Source organism: Podarcis tiliguerta, assembly GCF_965153285.1.
Source record: "Podarcis tiliguerta genome assembly, chromosome: 1".
In the NCBI taxonomy this organism is placed as follows: Eukaryota; Metazoa; Chordata; class Lepidosauria; order Squamata; family Lacertidae; genus Podarcis; species Podarcis tiliguerta.
This window is the reverse complement of record NC_139534.1, coordinates 7,121,600-7,143,018: the sequence shown is the minus strand read 5'-3', so window position 1 is coordinate 7,143,018 and position 21,419 is coordinate 7,121,600. Positions and strand designations below refer to the sequence as shown.

Sequence of the window (21,419 nt, the reverse complement as noted above, 5' to 3'; positions counted from 1 at the left end):
CACTTCTGTCTTCCACTGCCTCCCTGAGTTTGGTCAAACCCATGCTGGTAGCTTCGAGAACACTGTCCAACCATCTCGTCCCCTGTCGTCCCCTTCTCCTTGTGCCCTCCATCTTTCCCAACATCAGGGACTTTTCCAGGGAGTCTTCTCTTCTCCTGAGGTGGCCAAAGTATTGGAGCCTCAGCTTCAGGATCTGTCCTTCCTTTCCTCTATTTAAGTTTTCTTAGGACAGGAAAGGCCTGTCTCCATCTGCATTCTAGAGCCATCATGGTACTTATGGCCACATTCCATATACAGTGGTGCCTCGCAAGACGAAAAGAATCCGTTCCGCGAGTCTCTTCGTCTAGCGGTTTTTTCGTCTTGCGAAGCAACCCTATTAGCGGATTAGCGCTATTAGCGGTTTAGCGGCTATTAGCGGCTATTAAAGGCTTAAGGGATTAGCAGATTAGCTGCTAAAAGGCTATAAACAGCTTAGTGCCTTAGAAAAAGGGGGTGGGGAGCGAAAAAAAATCGCAAGAATCGCAAGACATTTTCGTCTTGCGAAGCAAGCCCATAGAGAAATTCGTCCTGCGAAGCGCATTGAAAAACAGAAAACCCTTTTGTCTAGCGGGTTTTCCGTCTTGCGAGGCATTCGTCTTGCGGGGCACCACTGTATATATATGAGACAGGCCTTTCGTGTCCTAAGAAAACTTAAATTGAGGAAAGTCTGCTGCCTTCTCCTTTCTCTGGAATCCTCTCAAAAGCCACTCTGTTTGGAGCCAAGAGACCCACCTGAATAACGTTGGGTGCAGTACCTGGGCTGTTAGCAGGAGAAGACAGTAGGAAAAACTTTCCCTTCATAAATTTCCTCAAACAATCTTAGGCTCTAAACCCAATTTCGTTTGATTCTCCTTTTCTGCAGCAGCCCTGTGTCCCATTCTACATTTTCCAGGAAGCTCCCTTGACCTTCCTCCGCCCGAGAAGCTTTTCTTGTAGTAAGGAAGAGGGGAAATTTTATTTCTGTAACTTTCTTAGCTTAGAATCCAAACCACGGTTGATATTTTTCTTTCTTCTTACTCATTTTTCACTACGTAATTTAAAAAACTTTCAATGTACCATCACTATGCATCACATCCTTTCACTGCGTGGTGGTAAAAAAATAACCTCCAAGTTCCTGGTGCATGTATTTTTTTTTTTTTTAATCAAGTACGTGATTCAGAAAGCGATTTTCAGACACACACATTACATTTGTAACATGCAAAGCATTTAGGACATTCACCTTTAAAAAGTAAGGCTAGCACCCTCAGCAGTTCCTATTCTCTTGGCTACTTTTTAACAGGAGAGCATTTTGCTTGCCTGGGTATGCTAGTAGAAATTACTTTCACTTTTTCTTCCATAGAGGCTTCAGGATCTCATAAACACTGTTACGAGAAGCTAAACACAGAAGGCACGAAAAAGGGAAACTGTGGAAAGGATGGAGAGAAATGGATTCCATGCAACAAGCAGTACGTTTAACCTTTTAGAATGAATATAAACGTTGTGGTTACAAATTCCAATTACTGTTTTGTTTTTCTGAAATAAGAAACTGGCCTGAGTTCCTTTGGGAGGAAGGGTGAGATATAAGTTCAATAAATATGCAATAAAAGTTTCGGTAGAGAATTTAAACACATTTAGGATACAAGACACTGTCTGTTGTGCTCAGCAGGGTCCTGAATTTCACAGCCCATTTCTCCATCTGATGCAGAGCTCACATTGTCTTTTAGTTACAGTGGTACCCCGCAAGACGAATGCCTCGCAAGACGGAAAACCCGCTAGACGAAAGGGTTTTCCGTTTTTTGATGCGCTTCGCAGGACGAATTTCCCTATGGGCTTGCTTCGCAAGACGAAAATGTCTTGCGAGTCTTGAGATTTTTTTCCGCTCCCCACCCCCTTTTTCTAAGCCGCTAAACCGCTAATAGCCTTTTAGCAGCTAATCCGCTAATCCCTTAAGCCTTTAATAGCCGCTAATAGCCGCTAAATCGCTAATAGCGCTAATCTGCTAAGCTGCTAATAGGGTTGCTTTGCAAGACGAAAAAAACCGCTAGACGAAGAGACTCGCGGAACGAATTAATTTCGTCTTGCGAGGCACCACTGTATTTTCATTGCTTAGAAACACTTGCTGATTTGTAGTGCTTTGTGTCACTACTCTCTACTATGCTGTGATCTCCTTTTAAAATTCTTTTACATTATGTAATCTGAATAGATGCATATTCCATAAAGGGTGGAGAATAGGATCTGGCTGGTGAGTCGGGTCCTCAGCTAACCCACCATCTACAGGCCACTTTGGCAGTTAGGCAGGGTAACCCACCTGTCAGTGGTCCAACAACACCATAACACCAGGTGGCCCAGCTTCAAATGAAATATTTTTTTCATTTCTTTGCAGCTTGGCTTAGGCTCAAGGGGTTACTGCAAAGGAAGATTCCTTCAGCCTATATCAGTGGGGATTACAGTCAGTGCCCATCAGCCGATTTCCCCCTTGCTTTTGGCAGGGATATGTTGCACTCAAGTTCCTGACCAAGAACTCTAAAGTGTAGTCTGTCCCACTGACCATTGGCTGATCAGTCCTGATTGCAATCTCAGCTTCAGCAGGATTCAACTGCACTTGGGAACAATTTCCATTTTACAAAATAGGTCGGTAATGTAGTATGTTTTTATTTTATTTTACAGTGATGTGTTCTGCGGGTTATTGCTTTGTGCAAATCTTGATGGAGTTCCACGAATTGGCCACCTTCAGGGAGAAATTATCCCAACTTCTTTCTTCCACCAAGGTGTAGTAGTGAATTGCAGGTGAGTAGTGTCATATACAAGGTGTATTAATGCATTTTTAGCACTTTCGGTTGAATAATTAAGGTATATTTTGGCAGTGGCGTAGCGTGGGTTGTCAGCACCCGGGGCAAGGCAAGTAATTTGCGCCCCCTAACCTGTGGATTTGCGCCCCCTAACCCTAACCCCCAGATGTTGCGCCTGGTGCGGCCGGCCCCCCCTGCACCCCCCACGCTACACCACTGTATTTTGGAAGTTAACTTCTCAAGAACTACAACCAAAGTTTTGTTTCATAGAACTTAAGTTTAGTTTACGTTTCTATAGTACATGCCCCAGACATTCTCTTTTGAGTATTGGTATCATTGCCTTTTAGATACCAATTTTTAATATCAATGTTTCTAAAACTTACCTGCTTTTGTTCTTGCTGCCTCATTGAAATAATTCAAAGTTTTACTCTTGACTTCAGTGTAGTCAATATAGTACTTGCTTCTCAGAGTATTTTGAGATCCGTGAGCTATTTACATTTGCTTGCTTTATAAACTTTTCAGTCATGCTAAGAGCATAAAAAAAAACTTCTTCTTCCAGTTGTGCCCACGTACTTCTAGATGATGATACAGATTTAGGATATGTTGAAGATGGAGCTCCGTGTGGTCCTCAGATGATGTGTATGGACAGAAGGTGTCTGTCTATCCAGTCTCTGAATATAAGCAGCTGCCCTATTGGTGCTAATGGAAAAGTTTGTTCTGGACATGGGGTAAGTCCAAACTAAGTTTTGCCCACTTTCCTAGTCCAGCTAAGATTAGTCCATATTCCTAGTTCAATAAAAAAAACCATTTTGTAGTGTTTCTCACCATTAACCTATATGTGTCTTCACACTGGACACTGAGAAAGAGATATTGCTCTTTCCGCTCAGTACTTAGTTTTGTTTACCTTCAAAAATGCTGGCTGATACTCCAGCAGGTGCGTTCTGTGAACTGCGTTGTTTTTTCCACTTGCGCCTAGAGCAGAACAACTTGCTGGAGATCTGGAAAATAAAGGCCACAATTTTAATTTCATTTAAGAACTGAGTGCTGCTGGATTAGGCCTTTCTCATTCAGCTGTCTGTTGTCTTTAACTAACCAGCTGCCTACAGGAAGCTTTCAGTCTGCAAATGAGCACAATAGCACTCTCTCACTCACGTTCCCCAGTGTAAGGTATTCAGAAGCAAACAGCCTTTGATACTGGAGGTAGAACATAGCCATGATGACTAATAGACAATGATTGGCGTATCATCTATGAATTTGTCTAATCCTCTTTTAAAATGGATGGCTCTCACCACTCTTCCTCATCCAGCCAGTCCCTGACAGGCATTTTGGACTGCTTCAACTGGATCTGCTTGCAACTCCTTCCAACACTCAACTTCTCCAGCTCTTCTCTCATTTCCAGATGAGCGTGGTGAATGCGAGTCCTTGGCCAAGAGTCTCCTTTATGCCTTGATGGACCATGTTGGCCCTGGTTTTTAGACCTACTCAGGCTCCCAATGGAGCCACCATGACCACTTCCTCTTTGCTTGGATTTCCTGATCCAGCGTCCCATGTGATATCTGGGTCTGAAGTGGGTGAATGTAGAAGAAGGCTGTTTGAACAGCAGTGCCTGACGCACAGGTTATTGATACTTTTATGGCATCCTGCATTCTTCCACAAAACAGATCATTCAAAGTACCTGGAAGGCTTTCATTGCCTTGTGTGCCTCAAAGATGATTTTAGCTTCTTCTGTGTCCATTCGTCAGGTACATTATAGCTTTCAGGACATCGTGCTACCATCCTTTCGTCCCAATCCAGTCCACCCTCTTGAGAAAGTTTGGCCTTGGATGTTTGATAGGCACTTGAGAAATGCTTGAATCAGGGGTGTAGCTAGCTGCTCCAGCACTCGCAGCAGCGGGGACAGGGCGATCTGCCCACAGAGGCAGGGTGGTGATGTGCCCAGGGGGGCACCGTGGCAAGCGGCCTCGGTCCAGTATATCTGAAGGAGCGTCTCCACCCCCATCATTCTGCCCAGACACTGAGGTCCAGCTCCGAGGGCCTTCTGGCGGTTCCCTCACTGCGAGAGGCCAAGCTACAGGGAACCAGGCAGAGGGCCTTCTCGGTAGTGGCGCCCGCCCTGTGGAACGCCCTCCCATCAGATGTCAAAGCGATAAACAACTACCTGACATTCAGAAGACATCTGAAGGCAGCCCTGTTCAGGGAAGTTTTTAATGTGTGATATTTTAGTGTATTTTTCATCTTTGTTGGAAGCCGCCCAGAGTGGCTGGGGAAACCCAGCCAGATGGGCGGGGTACAAATAATAAATTATGATGATGATGATGATGATGATGAGTCTAACTGGCGGACACAAGCCCCACGCTGCTGTTTCGGGCAGCGCGGGTCCCGAGGCACCGCGTCACTCCCAGGAGAGACACGCATGGCTCAGGCACGCTGTAGTGCTGCCCCTCATGGTGTGCCATTTTGTCACCCCATTAGGGATGACACCCAGGGCGGTCCACACCCTCCGCACCCCCCTTCCTACACCCCTGGCTTGAATTGTACAAAGGACGTCCAGCAGTCAGAGGGGGGGGGGGTTTGCATCTTTCTATCCATGAACTCCAAGAAATAAGTTTTCATTCTCCACTCTGGCCACTTGACTGTGGGCCTGCTTTGCATTGGTCTGTGACTCACTTAAACTGCTGGTGCAGTCTAATATCACAGCAGTCTCAGGCCACTCTGCTTTCACTGTGGATGCCTTTGCATCTAATGTGAAATATACTCAGAGTCGCAAAGTGATTTCATGCTCTTTATTCAGCTCATAGTGGTGAGGAGGAATGAATGAAAGTCCCCTCAAAGTATCTGCTTTATATACATTATTTACACAATGGGCTGCACATGATTGGCTAATTCCGGAATTCTACTGTAAGCCAATCAGGTTGTGGATTCACTTCTATCTGGAGCATGATTGGGTGGTTCCTGCCAACCAATCATACTGCTGCATTGTTCTAGGACCAATCAGACTGCTGCATTCTGAATCCTATTGTTCTAGGACCAATCAGACTGCTGCCTTTTGGATCCTATTGTTCTAGGACCAATCAGACTGCTGCAGTTTGGATCCTATTCAAATCAGTACATAACACCATGCTTCTGTTTTGGACATTTGCAGAGATGCAGCTTGATCTTCTCCAAGCGCCTTTATTTCTTTTTTATTGCTTCTCTAAACCCCAAACTCATTACAAGCTTGACATGTCTGCATCTGCTGGTGCTTCTTTTAGGAGATGTGTGTTGCAGCAGGTGGTTCCACAGAGCTGCACATGCTTTTCTTCACCTATCTTGGGACTGCTTGAGTGTATTCCATCTGATGGACAGACACCATAGAAAATGGTCCATTGTATTCACCTGAAAGGTGTCTGTCCCCATGTTGTTCAGTCTTCGTTCTCTGTCCTCAGCTGTTGCATTTCCTGCCTTTGGGCATGAGGTGGCAGCATAGCCCATCTCATGGGCATATGTCAATGACAACCACCTTTTAGGTGACTGTTGTAGACTGTTCTCTAACAGAGGAAATCCTATACCCAGTAGAGTGTTCCAGAGGTTAAGCACATGGGAGATTGCAAAGATCCCCAAGGTTGGCAAACTTCTGATCCCCTTCTGACCCCCTCTAGCCAAATGGTGAAGCTTTACTTAAGAGTAGAAGGAAGGGAAGTCCCACGGTAGTCTGGTTGTCTCCTGCATCCCACCCAGGGAATGGAACATGGGTCCCTTTCTCTAAAGGCTCCTTCTGTTGGATGTGCAGGAGGCATCCAGCCTCACCCATTTCCTTTGGGCATCTGAAACACCTTTATGTAGAAGTCTGTACTGTCATTTTCTGCAAATTTTGACGTGACAGGTTTGTGTCATGTGTGCCTTTGTTTCTTTGCCTCTGCTAATGCTCTCTCTTGCTTGCTCGTGAGACTGGCAGTAGGGAGGAGCTGGCTGGTTTGTCAGAGTTTGATCATCTGTCACTATTTGTCCTGGACAAGGGGGGGGGGGAGAGTTAACCCACTGTAAATAAAGGTAAAGGGGCCCCTGACCATTAGGTCCAGTCGTGGCCGACTCTGGGGTTGCGGAGCTCATCTCGCTTTATTGGCCAAGGGAGCCGGCGTACAGCTTCTGGGTCATGTGGCTAGCATGGCTAAGCCGCTTCGGATGAACCAGAGCAGCGCACAGAAACACCATTTACCTTCCCGCCGGAGCGGTACCTATTTATCTACTTGCACTTTGACGTGCTTTTGAACTGCTAGGTTGGCAGGAGCAGGGACCGAGCAACGGGAGCTCACCCCGTGGCGGGGATTCGAACCGCCAACCTTCTGATTGGCAACTCCTAGGCTCTGTGGTTTAACCCACAGCGCCACCCGCGTCCCTAACCCACTGTAGCCTCTAGCAAAAGGAGCCTTCACAGCAAGTGAGCAATGTTTCAGTTTCCGTTTATGCTGAAATGCAGTAATAGCATGTCAGTGTGAGTGCTTCAAAGCACACACTGAACCAGCTTCTGCACAAAACTCTTTTTACATTAGTGAACATGCTTAAAGGAATGTGTATTCAGATCAAGTTCTCCTGCGATCAGTAGAGCTGCATGCAGATCTGAGAGCATCTTTTCTTCTAGTTCTAAAGTATAAATGGTAAAGCTAAAGGGACCCCTGACCATTAGGTCCAGTCGTGACTGACTCTGGGGTTGTGACGCTCATCTCGCTTTATTGGCTGAGGGAGCCGGCGTACAGCTTCCGGGTCATGTGGCCAGCAGGACTAAGCCACTTCTGGTGAATCAGAGCAGCGCACGGAAACTCTGTTTACCTTCACACTGGAGCGGTACCTATTTATCTACTTGCCCTTTGACGTGCTTTCGAACTGCTAGGTGGGCAGGAGCTGGGACTGAGCAACGGGAGCTCACCCTATCGTGGGGATTCGAACCGCTGACCTTCTGATTGGCAAGTCCTAGGCTCTGTGGTTTAACCCACATCGCCACCCATGTCCCACAAAAATATAAATGTATAAATGGATAGTATAAATGGATTTTCCCCTAAATAGGACTACTTACTCTACCTAGGAACTTTAACAGATGAACCAAGCATATGATTATTTTTTATTATGTGGTAACACGATTTTTCTTTCAGGTATGCAGCAATGAAGCCACCTGCATTTGTAACTATACCTGGGCAGGGACAGATTGTAGCATGCATGACCCCAAAAGGAAAGAAGAAGCAGAGAAACCAAATGGACCAAAGGGTTTGTGTAATTTCAGTTTTTCTTCCCACCCCCCAACTCTTATATAAGTACATTTTTGAGCAGGAAAATTTGGAGCAAAGTGCCCATGTACAATGCACACGTGTGTGTGTGTGTGTGTGTGTGTGTGTGTGTTTTTTTTTTTCTAGGTAAAGAGCATTTATGCTAGGTATGCTAGGTGAAAAGCATTTATGCTTTTACCTGTAGCGTTCCAGAGGTGCTCACAGAAAATCATTACTTACTGTGAAAACTTTTTAGCTGTTGCCTTTTCTGTTTAATGACGTAGATCTAGGTAATATATTCTATTTGAAACCCATTGATAATCTTATATCCCAGTATGGCAAGGGGTTTGTTTGTTGGTTACTTCTATTTTTGATATATTATAACCATGACGAGAACGCTTCAATCCTTTACAAATCTCTATTAGAGTTAAGTTTGGTATGGAGGAGGCTTACATTCTTAGGGGACATCAAATGCCATTTACCACACAATCCTGTGCATGTCTATTGAGAATTAAGTCCTGTTTAGTACTGTGGGGACTTAGCAGGAGTAGCAAACAAAGTTTCAGTTCTGTTTCACCACAGCTTCCACCATCCCTTGCCATTGGTCATAGTGACTGGGCTGATGGGAGCTGGGAGGGCACCACGTTGGCCACCCCTCTGCCGCCTTAAATGTTTTGCCCAGTTATGCTACGGAGTCCCTTCTTTCATATGACTTCCTGAAAGTTTTTTGTAGACTATATCGCTGAAGAAAAGTAACAAAAGCATCAAGAAATATTCCAAATGTTAATTATTCTTAATTTTTTTGCATGCTGAAATAGATCTTTGTTTTATTGTTGCGTGCTTAGCAGGCTTTAAAGTTTGGGGGTTTGTAAAAGCCCTTTGAATCTATTAACCATAGCATCCCTAAAACCCAGTACTAAAAAGTGAACCAGCCGTAGCTTGACATTTTTGGGGGGGAAATTGGTTTTAAATTTTCTCATTTTCAGTGCACCCTGTTAAATTTCCCCTATTTTAACCTCTAGAATTTGGCGGACCGTTTTTTATTTACAATATAGCCCAGAATAGAGAAGATACCGTTTTTCAATGTATGGATATTTTTACTGGGTTGTGTTTGTTTGCTGTTGTATTTTGAAAATCTGTATTAGTACTTGAAGTTGATTAAAGTATGGTAGATATACCACTGCATGCAGAATTTACAGTGCATGCACTTTATTATAACATTATCAGTTTCTCTTAACAAAAGAAATAAACATTGGATCCTAGTGGTAATTCAGCATATTAAACTTTTAAAAGTTTTGTAAAATATTAAAGCAAAGTTTCCAGAGGAAGAAATTTGGAAATAGTGCTTGGTACCTCATTCAGTTTGGGAAGTTGGCACCCCATGCTTACTGTAAAGCTCTACACTGATCTTTTTCAAGGGCCTCCTAATAGCGAGCCACAACATAGGAAGCTATCTCTTTGTCCAGTCTTACCACCTTCCTAAATGGATGGTCCAGCAATGTAGAATGTGCAATCCCTAGGGATTCTGTTCTCTAGTGGGAGGGGCAGTTGCCATCTTCCAGTTTTATTCCTCCTTAGGATACCGTTGGCAGACTTTCAGTGAGCCATTCCTGCTATGAGGTGAGTCTTTATTTCCTGATTCCTGTTTCTAAACCCTCTTAGAAATAATAATAATAATAAAAGAAATGGGTTGGAAAATGCTTTGGGAATGTATAAGAAAGAAGGGCATTTTTAACTCGGAATACAAAATGAATCAAGATCCTAGATTCAGGTTAATCGAGACCTGATAGAGAGAGAGGAGGAGGAGCCAGTCAGATTGAATGGGACCAATATGAGGAAGTGTGCTGTGTTGCATTAGGAAGAGAATGAAAACCAGGGTCCAAAGAAGAGACATGCAGTGGCGTAGCGTGGGTTGTCAGCACCCGGGGCAAGGCAAGTAATTTGCGCCCACTAACCCGTGGATTTGTGCCCCCTAACCCATGGATTTGCGCCCCCTAACCCTAACCCCCAGATGTTGCGCCTGGTGCGGCCGGCCCCCCCTGCACCCCCCCCACGCTACGCCACTGGAGGCATGTGCTGTGTACATGGCAGAGAATTGTGCATACAAGCCAGGACTTTGATTCTCAATTTCACCGTAGCAGTTCTCAATGCTGAAGAGCAGTTTGAAAGGCAGCTTTTATCTTTGGCAGTGTGGTGTGCTAATGCATAATTGGGCAGCAAAACTCTGTTTGCATATCCATACTTGCTTGCATACTTTTCTTGTATCCCAATGAAAAAAATCCCAGTGATGGTCCATTATCTAAGGATCAAAATGCCCTAGATCTGAAAAGATAATCTGCTTTTGATTTATATTCTGCAGCATTCCAGCATATGCCACTAATTTTTATTTTACTTCTTCATAGCCAACCAGTCACTTATTTAAAAGCATTCATGAAACAAAAATATTTTCTGAAAGAAGTAGGTTAGAAATCATGCTTAAGATTAAGGTGACAGGGATTCTGTTATGAGAACCTTAAACCTGTTTAGCTGCATTTGGGACATGAATAGGTGAACATATAAAATTATCTTCTGAAATCAGAGTGCATTTGACATTCAGACAAAAATATCAAACTCTTTCATTACATAACATTTTCCTCTGCTCTCCCTATCTTTAAAATTGTGAGCATTCAGCAAAACCTTAACAAGATCTTCAAAGAAGTACTGTATCTGTTAAGTGTTTAACCATGTAAATCAGGAAAAAACCAGATTTGTAGGGGTTTTTTTTTAGATTTGTCTTACAGATAGATTGTCTTATCAATTATAATACCATATATTTATGCATTTTGAATTATTACAGATGTTATATAAACCAGTAAGTTATGTTAAGATAATTGATTAACTTCTGTTCTTGATGCATAATTGCATTTCTGTCAGAACTTATCATCCATCAGTTGCTTGTTCATTTTTCTGTATTTCAGGATCTAAAATCAGTGTCAGTTTCAGATATAGATAAATACACTGAACTCTGAAATATATAATTAGCCAGAATGTCTCTAATGGATTATAATAAAAGTTAAACTATTTTTCCTGAAAAGCTAATTTTCAGTGGGCTATGGTAACAAATTTAACTGTGAAATCAGGATAATTTGCCAACATTTTGTAATCAGATATCCGTATTTCCCAAATTCATCTAAGAATAGAGCTTCTATCTAAAACACAATTTAAATTCAAGAAATCTTTACCCTTCTAGTTGTTTCTGTAGTTGTCTGTAACCAAAACTACAAAATTAGGCATTAGTATGGAGGTTCCATGGTTTTTGTTCTAAATTGTAGTTCAAAGACACCAAGCCGACCCAATTTGAACTTTAAAATATGAGAGACAATGTTTTATTCTTTCATGGAATGGCTTCCTATCTCTGTGAATGAAATAATCAGTACAAGTAATGAGTTACAGAGATAAAAACCAAAGCCTGAATAATGATTGCATTTGTTTGGTTTTTTAAAAGTCATGGTAGGTTTTTTAAAAAAACAAAATGTCATGTGTAAACACAATGCATAAATTGAAATATACCTTCTTTCATTTCTAAGCATGATAAAGATAGAAGGAATTTATTCAAAAAAACAAATAAACTACATTCAATATAATAGTTGGGACTCTTAAAGAAGAATAAATGTCAAGAAAAATTATAGGGCGGTGTCCAAATAACATCCTTAAGGACTTGTGCGTGGTCAGTGGGAGTTTTGACCTGCACTACATAATAAATGGTTTTTGAACCTTTGGTCACTACCAAAAGATGATTGCATGCAACACAGGGAATGCTGCTAGAGTTCAAAGCATCGCTGACCCTAAAAACTAGTAATACAGTTCTTTAATCCTGGCCCTACTTTTTCAAGAGTTGTTGTCCCCAAACAATTACATATTTGGGTGTTACGTAATAGACCAAGTCATGTCACTAATCTTGGTGTGCTAAAGAAGAATGTTTTCTGGGTAGCTTGTAGGAAAGATAAGAAATTTGATTTCATTTGTGCTGGATTCTAGAGACAGTAGAGGAAGGTAGAAAGCAGAGCTGAGACCTCCCTTCTCTTTAAGAATGAGCTAAATAGGTAATTAAGTGTCTTCCAATAAGTGCAACATCTATTAATTCCATTGTTTCCACTTGGAAATATATTAAAAGTTAAAAATAAACTAGTGGTCTTTTTATTTGTCTCTAACATTTCCTTGCTGTTCCCTGCAATCATAAGTAGGCCTTATAATGAAATATGAAAACATAGAAACGTAGCTGTCAACTTACAGATTTGAAAATAAGGGACCAGCAGCCAAAATAAGGGACCTGCAGCCTCACCTGTTCCAGGCACTCCAGTCTTCCTGTCCTCCTGCAGTCTGGTCAAACATGCTGGTAGCTTTGAGAACACTGTCCAACCAGCTTTGTAACCAGAGGTTCAACTGAAGAGAATCTGAATCACATGCACCACAAGGCCTATGCAGCCTCAACCTAAGATGGCTCCCCGGCCTGGCTTTGCACTGCAAAGTTTGCAGCAGCACGTGCAACAAAATGGCGTCCAGCATTCAAAAAACCCTTCAGCTTGCATTAACTAGCCACACACAAGGCATGCAAGCTCCACCCCCCAGTCGTTCTTAGACTTCTTATTGGGTGAGCAACACAGCCAAGCAACACAGTTGGAGCCTCCCTCCTCCCTGGCCAGCAGGGAGAGGAGCTGCTTCCTTTGAAATTTAAGGGACATCATTTAAGGGACATTTAAGGGACATCCATCAATAAGGGACAGCAGCAGGATATGGCGCTGGAATAAGGGACTGTCCCTTCAAATAAGGGACACTTGACAGCTATGCATAGAAACCTTTAGAGAAAGTGGTAGCCGTGAAGTTTATATGATGCACAAGTTTGGTACATCTTCCAGTAACATTGCTACTTGGAATGCTGACTTCCCATAAAACTGGTCAAGATGCTTCGCCTTGCATAACGAAACGTAAGGTGCAGTGAAGAATATACCTGGAATCAAAGGACAAATTCGGCCCATAGTAAGAGAGCGCAAGGAATTTTCAGCCGTGTTTCTAAAACACTCATAAATGTAAACAATGCATTTCTTGTGTGCTTGGCTTTATTGGTCGGTATGCAGTATACCTGTGATGTTACGAAATAGTTTCGTCATTTGTGAAGGTTTAAAAATCGTGTCCCCTCTTAAAATGGAAATGGGTACTGTATTGTGTAGGCTGAGAAAATATTTATGAATTCTAGGAGGCACAAGCCATGGAGGGCATTGCCATAGAGCTTTAATGGCCTTTGGCGATATGCATATCAGCCGTTCATTCTTTACAACAGGAGACCCATGCACACACCTCAGATTTACAGTCTATCCCCCTCTTCCCCAGAATCCTGACCGCTTGTTCTCAGAGCAAGTAACCCTACATGCCAGACCGTGTTAAGGAAAGGAATGGCTGCTTTAATATATATAGAACATGAATGGTTTTCTTTCTTTTAATGACCAGTGTGTTGCAGTGTGTGGAGCTGAACGCCAGCTTGGGTGGTGGGAAGCAAGGAGAATACAGAACTCCATTCCCCCGCATGTGGCTGCACCCATGGGGGCACCGATCACACCTATTATTTACAAAGCACTGCTCAGTTACAAAATAGAGGTAGCTTTTAAATAGGTGACGTGCATCACATTCAGGCAAATATAACCTCTGATAATTCCGTAATTCTAAATGGCTGTAAAAATCAAATGAAAGAAAGTATTTTTTTATCATTTTGGGGTGCCATTTAAAATTCTTCTTTTCAGACATCTTCTGTGTACATGATGACTTGCTTTTTAAAAAGTGTTCCCTTTTCCCTCTATACAGTGAGCATGGCCACTAACAGACTTATAGGTGCAGTGGCAGGGACCATTCTGGCCCTGGGGGTGATTTTTGGAGGCACAGGGTGGGGAATAGAGTAAGCATATTTCTTAGTCTAAGAGTTTCATGTTTGGTGCCTAGTGTGTGAGGTAACTGTACGCATCTGAGCCCTCTGTGTACTATCCCATTAGCTTTGTGTTCTGTGGTGACCGTATTTGTCATGTGATTTGGATGTCTGTGTCATGTGATATGCTCATGCAGTGTTTAACCCTCTCCTGTCTGGGACAATGTGGGGCATAAAACAATGTATGTGAATCTTATATAATGCAGTTCGATGTTTACATGTTTTCTATGCTCTAAATTATATAGAAAGATTTTTTTTTTTAAAAAAATTAGTCATTGCCAAATGCTTTCTAATAGACAACTTAAGACTATTTGATAAAATTTGGTTTATTGCCATTGGAATTAAGTGTAACAGTACGTAAACAATCCAAGTTGAATAATAAGAAAGTAGAATTGCTTGGGAACAATAGCCAGCTTTTAATAACTGTTGACTCTTCTTTCTCTAGGGTTTTTAGTAGGCCTAGACCAATAGTGTTCCATGTTCCATGTTATGCTCTGATTCAGTAGGGAAGATCTGTACATGAAAACAGGCTTCTGCACATAAAGCCAACAGATAAACAGATATTATTTCTGGATGTGCAGACTCATCTGTACCACAACGATCATCTGGCCTGGCTAGAGGTGTCTTTTGATGTTTATCCGAAGTCATCTGTTACACGTGTCTAAAAATGGATTGGGGCTTTAAAACTATATGGATATTTGCTATATTATAGTGAGATAGATCAGTTTCTGTTGTGAACACATTGATTGACATTTATGCCATCCATCCATAGGATTAGAAATACATATGAGATAAAACCATTTGGTATTCTTTGTGGAAATATATCACAGACCAGGTTTAACCTTTCACTGCAGTTATTTCTTTGTGTTTCTTTTCATTTTTAACAGTGAGCAACTCACCTGTATTTTGCTGACTGTTCCCTTAAACACGACCTCTTTTTTTAATAGGATCAACAAGTTATTTTGCTACTATAATTTCTATAATAATTTTAAAATGTATCTGCACACTCTGTGTATCAGCCTCAGGTTATATAATGGCAGGAAGTTTCAAGGACACTGGTTTCGTATATCCACGATTTTCTATCATTTGTCTTACATTAATGACAGTAGAGTTTGTATTATTATTATTATTATTATTATTATTATTAAAAATTGAGTTAAGGAAGTTCATAGAAAGTAGGTTTCCCATCTGCTCCGCGCTTCCCCCAAGAGGAAGGAGGCTGGTTTGAAGAGAAGGGGACAGGAAACTCAACATTGCATGAATTTCCTTAACTGTGAATCCTACACATTGTCTACTCATAAGCGAGCCCTGTTAATTTGAGCCGGACTTCCAGGTAGGCGCCTATAAGATTTGCAGCCACTGATTTATCAAAGCCCAGTTTGGGGCATTTTCCCCATCCTAGAAGTTCCTCCTGCCCTTAGTTTTGGAGCATACCCCCCCCCCCCAGGCAACAGGAACCATTCCTCCTGTGTATGTTTTTAAATTAACTTACGTCAATATTCACATAGTCATTTCTGGTAATAATGATTATAACAATCTGAATTTTTCACAGTCTTCTTTGATTTGGAAATTAAGCAAAAAGGCAGAGAAAGCAGGTAGAAAGAAACACATTTTGCACGCTAAAGTAACCCAAGCTCACCTCATTTCCACTGGCAACTCCTAGGAAGGCTGTGGAATTGCCTTTGGAGTGATAATCCAGGCTTAATCCAGGCAAGACTGAGGGGCTAGAGGTGGGGAAGCTGGCTGATCTAGGAGGAGTGACGTGACTGGGACTGCACTCCTCCAGCGGACCAGCTTTGGGGGTTGGCTGTGGAATTGCCTGTGGAAGTGTAGGTGGCTAGGACTGCCTTTTAGCAGCATTACATTAGTTTGCGTGGGCAAAAGGTCCTTCGGATAACTCAGTCCCAAACACACTGAAGGCTTTAAAGATTCAAGACAGCATTTTGAGTCGGGTCTGAAAATGCACGGGTGACCAGTGCAGCTGATACAGATGCTCCATTCATCTTCCTCTCATCAGCAACCAAACAGCAGCATTCAGTACCGGTTGAAGTTCAGACTGTCCTCAAGGCAGTACCATGCATATCACATTTCAGCCTTAACTGGTGACTGCTGCATAGATTACCAAGGCAAGGTCCAATCTCTCCAGAACAGTGTTGCTATGTGATCAGCATTGATTTCCTTATAGGCAAACTCCCATTCTTGGGTGGCAGAAGGCAATCTTCAGTTCTAGAGTCCACCACATGTTTTATGCCTGCAATTTTTGTCTGCTTAATAATTTCTGGCATGTGTGCCCAGAGGTGCCCAGTGTATTTGTTTTATACAGTGTTTGATTTCTTCTCTGTTTATAGCCACATTTGGCAAAGATTTGTTTTTTTGGGCAACAAACGAGGTCTGCTTTTGTGTCAATAATCCTTGTATAGTTGCAGAATATCTGAAACAACAAACATAACAAGATACAGATGATAAAAACATAACCTTTGCTCTACTATCTTATTTTATTTATTTATAATGAAGGTTACACATCCTTCCAAGACGAATTTACAATTAGCATTAAAATAAATTCTTTCAAACCACAATAAACAACATATAAAGTCAGCAGCATCCTTTCCCACAGGGCAGTTGGCGACAGGTGGCCTTTTGGGTGATGGAACAGAAGAATCCAGATGGAGTAGGCTTATTGGCCCATTTGTTTGGTTGGGTCCTTCCCACAGGGCAGTTGGTGGGGTGGGAGAGAGTCCATCTAGAGCAGACTCTGAGGCCTCCAGGAATCCTTCCCACAGGGCAACTGATGGTGGACAAGCCTGTGGGAAGGTGAGGAAGATATTTCACCTGGAGCGTTCTTTGATTTCCCCCCCCCCACCTGCCTTTCTGGAACTCACTCCAATGCAGCAAGGGTGAGTCTGGTGAAGTGATGGGGTTCTATGCAGAGATTGCCTTCGGGCATGGCCTATTTAGCAGGTGGAGGTAACACAGGTAGAATGTCTCACACTATATTTGCACAGATGGACAACTGGACAGTGTCGTTCTTACAGCATTGGTTATATTTTGTGGGGAAACTGATATCAAGCAGCTCACACCCACCCACTCCCTGTCCCTCAACAGGTAATAAAATCAGATGTTCCTGTGCTAACCATCTGTATCCAGGAGGGGAAGGGATCTAGGGATAAATTTCCTGCTCCTGGGCATTAGGACCAGGACTAAAGTGAACAGTTCCTTGCTCCACAAAATGATTTCGAGCAGGTGACAATATTCGGCCTACGTTTTCTTTCAGATACTGGTCTTCTGTTTAAATGTGAATTTTTAGCAGCAGCATGCAAACAAAAATATTTTTAGATCACACAGCAATATAAACAGAAAGTCTTAAACCCTATGTAGATATGCTTTTTCTGCCTTGTTCCCTGGGGGGTGCTCTTTTGTTATTAGAACCAGGTGTATCGAAACTAATCTCACAGCATAATGTTCTTTACAAAATTCATATACTCCGATAAACAGCGACATTCTCTCATCGATGCACCTGGAGAGTCAAGGGGTTGAAAAGAAAGGGCTTTTGGACCCATTAGTCGCCCCTGCTTGCTCCACTTCTGTGGTTGCTTCTTCTCCGAAAGTAATTCAAACACCGTTAGAGATTGGATATACTGTAAGCTTTTTAAAACAGTCGACTGTCTTATCAAAGCAAAAAACAGCAAAAACACCCTATGACTTCTAATATTTGAATGTTGCAGCATGGTTAGGTATATGTAATAGTAATAAGTTTGGATACATTTGAACTGGAGTTGGGAGTTTCAGTAACAGCAGATATTCTGGTAAGGAATTAATTTGGAAATGCAAACAGGGTGGTATCCAACTAAAACCTACTTGGAATTGGCCCATTAAAATCAGTGGAATAGGTCCATTGATTTCAGTGGGTTTATTCTGTGTATTCATGTTTGAGCAAGAGAGAGATTAAATAAATTTGGCCCTTTTGACAATGTTTGTTTAAAGTAACTGAATAGCACACTTATTTAAAATTGCTTGATTACATTTCCCTTGATGTGAATTAATTAAGTGGTTGGTTCTTATGTCTTTCTTCCCATAATCCTTTGTCACAGGTCCTAGCGCCACCAATCTTATAATAGGCTCCATCGCTGGTGCCATCCTGGTAGCAGCTATTGTCCTTGGGGGGACAGGATGGGGCTTTAAGTAAGCAATGCCGCATGTCTTCTCTTCAGTGGCTATGGCATATCTCTCTTCTGCTTACATCACTAAATTTTGAGTTCCTGCTACAAGATCTCTGGTAATATTTTACTAGAATAAATCTGTGTTTAGTGAAAGGGCTAAAATAATGCGTTGCAAAATCTCAAAGTTGCCACCAGGATGCAAAGTTGTCAAAATAGCAAAACCAGTAGATTAAGATGAATGGCCTCAATGAATGTGAGCCAGAATGCTGGTTTAAAATGGGGAAGGTACAGTGGTACCTTGGTTTACGAACTTAATCCGTTCCGGAAGTCCGTTCTTAAACCAAAGCGTTCTTAAACCAAGGCGTGCTTCCCCATAGCAGCGGGGGACTCAATTTACAAATGGAACACACTCAACAGTAAGTGGAACATGTTCTGCGTCCAAGGCAAAGTTCACAAACCAAAACACCTACTTCTGGGTTTGCAGCATTCTTAATCCAAGTTGTTCATAAATGAAGCTGTTCTTAAACCAAGGAACCACTGTACTGTTTATCTTCTTATAGGAAGTTTCCCATTCTGGTAGGAATTCTAGAGTCTAGATGTACCTGCGCCTGAACATGCTCAGATATCCAGGAACTAGAATATAAAAATATATACCAGATTGACAAATTGTATGAATTTGCACCTTCTCAGGGGATCTCTTCCCGTGGTAAAGCACTTTTCAGTGAGCTGCTTTAATCATGCAAAGTACAGCCCTGAAGGTTGGTTCCTCATTACAAGTCTGCTGGCACAGCAGGCATGGAGTGATCAGCCTAGCTGTCTGAACTGATTTTTAGAGCAAAATTAGAAAATATGGAGAATGCATGGCTGTTGTCCTGTAAGCAACAGTTGGTTTCAATGCAGGACCTTGACATGACCTTGTCTTTTGAAAGTTTCTTTGTCCTCAGTGCTTTTGCTTAGCTGCTTCTTGCTAGCACAAGGGAATTTTCAGCACAGTGAAGCCATGTCGTGCATGTTATCTTGCTAGAAGTAACACAAAGCATTGGAGGGGAGGGAGGGAGATGCTGCTGACGGGTTTTCAATAGGCGTGCATTCTCCATCATGCTAGTTCTGCTGTTGAAGACTGTTGTTATGTACAAATGCATTTAAAAGATGAAAAACTGCTTCGGCTAAGGGAAAGGTTTCAACCTAACTCCTTCCCTGCCAGTCTCTACTCAAACTATATATTCCCTTCTCCTCCCCACCCCCAGCAGCTTCCCCCACTGTAAGGTTTTGAAAGTACATTTGCTAAAGCATTGAGATGACAAAAAATTAAGGCATACTAGCCAGTGCCTGGTGAGTTTACGGAAATTCGTTTGCAATCTCTGTTACTCTTTTGAGAAATCCTTTTTCTCAGAGAGTTTACTTGAGAACCATCCCTTTCATTTATAAGATAACAGCTAACATTAAGATGCTGTGAGATGTGAACCACCCTATGGATGAAGAGCAGTATAATAAGTAAATAAATAAATGTGTTTCACCAGCTGTAATTAGAAGTGAAGATTACTGTGACGCAATAGTCCCAACAACATCGTAAGGACACCAAGATGGCGTCCTCTATTGTAGTATTAGAAGCATCTTCTATTATCTCTTTGCACACCCTTCCTACCAGATGGCTCTTGCTGTCAGTATTTGACAGCACAGATCATCTGGGGATTTATCTAAGTTCTCCCTTCCTGCATTGCAGAGGGTTGGACTGGATGTCCCTCGGGGTCTCTTCCAACTCTTCAATTCTATGATTCCACCTCCTCCTAACCTTCCAATTCAGTAGATGATCTGCACTATCTTTCCCTATATATAGCATTGTAGTTTGGGGAAGGTTCTGTGAATGCAGCAGCTACAATTACAGTGGTGCCCCGCAAGACGAATGCCTCGCAAGACGGAAAACCCGCTAGACGAAAGGGTTTTCCGTTTTGGAGGTGCTTCGCAAAACGAATTTGCTATGGGCTTGCTTCGCAAGACAAAAATGTCTTGCGAGTTGCTGCGATTTTTTTCCGCTCCCCACCCCCTTTTTCTAAGGCACTAAGCTGCTAATAGCCTTTTAGCAGCTAATCCGCTAATCCCTTAAGCCTTTAATAGCCGCTAAACCGCTAATAGCGCTAATCCGCTAATGGGGTTGCTTCGCAAGACGAAAAAACCGCTAGACGAAGAGACTCATGGAACGGATTCTTTTCGTCTTGCGAGGCACCACTGTACTGTTGCTAGGATTGCCTAAGAGCCACATTCGTTGTTGGCCCAACAGATTCCACACATACTCTTGCCCATGCACACACACGCAGACACACACACACACCCTGTTGCTGATCTGCACAAAGCAGGTGTTACCACACTCTCCGCTCATCAAATGATCAGCCTGATATTTGTGGAGTGGATGATTTGCATGTCTTTCAAGGTGCTAGGCTCTGCCCACCCCAGTGCAATGTCTACATAAAAATAATTATTTTGCCACTGCCACCAAAATTGTGGAGTCTTGGTGGCTGAGCAGAAATAAATTGTTCAGAGGTTGGATTAGGTCCCCAAACTTTATGCCATTCTTCATGCCATTCAAAACATTCACTTGAAGGTGTTAGTTTTATTGAGATGAACCTCATTAAATTAATAAACCACCCATTATCCATTCTTAACCACCTGTGATTTATTACCGTTCACAAATGCTCTCAATCTTTCAATGTAAATAGTCATAAATAGCTACGCTAAGATGGTATTGCTTGAGCATTTATTTATCACGTCGTTTTTTTACATACAGAATTATGACATGAATTCAGATGTGATCAATATTGCAGTTTACATACGATCAGGATATGTAATGCTTACCTAAAACCAACATTCAGTTTGTGTAACTGATCAGTTATTAGAGCTCAGATCCATTAGGCAAATTACTCGCCTCTTAATGGAGTTCTAAGCTTTCCATGGAAGTTTTTGCATGTTGAGACTCTATCACGGGATCACCACAGTAAAATCATAAATCTTTGTTGCATGTGTTGAATATAGAAAATTGACACAAAACCCCTATCAATGAAGTACATATAAAAGATTCAAATTTTGACTTCAGGCAGATATATTTCTATTTTAATAAATAATGGGGGGGGGGGTTCTGTGTGTGTCAGTGTGTTTACTGGGTTAAACTTCATGACCTTTAAATTTAACAACGGTTATTCTAAAAGTGAATAAAGCAAAGTACAGTGGTGCCCCGCAAGACGAATGCCTCGCAAGACGGAAAACCCACTAG

At 42.2% G+C, this 21,419-nt stretch overlaps 1 protein-coding gene across 8 annotated transcripts in view; it reads left to right on the top strand.

Annotated features, from left to right (window-relative positions):
- ADAM23 (ADAM metallopeptidase domain 23) overlaps positions 1 to 21,419 on the top strand; it is a gene marked incomplete at its 3' end in the record, with an annotated part of 74,522 nt that overhangs the window by 46,037 nt on the left and 7,066 nt on the right. For 2 of the 8 annotated variants that reach the window (XM_083401333.1, XM_083401331.1), the window contains exons 21-25: positions 1,379 to 1,484; positions 2,686 to 2,805; positions 3,367 to 3,535; positions 7,934 to 8,045; positions 18,086 to 18,176. In XM_083401333.1, coding sequence (XP_083257459.1) covers positions 1,379 to 1,484; positions 2,686 to 2,805; positions 3,367 to 3,535; positions 7,934 to 8,045; positions 18,086 to 18,176 — 598 coding nt within the window. Of the gene's footprint in view, positions 1 to 1,378; positions 1,485 to 2,685; positions 2,806 to 3,366; positions 3,536 to 7,933; positions 8,046 to 9,622; positions 9,665 to 13,879; positions 13,971 to 18,085; positions 18,181 to 21,419 lie in introns of those variants that run through there. The other 6 variants (XM_083401334.1, XM_083401332.1, XM_083401337.1 and 3 more) reach the window with 5 other exon arrangements.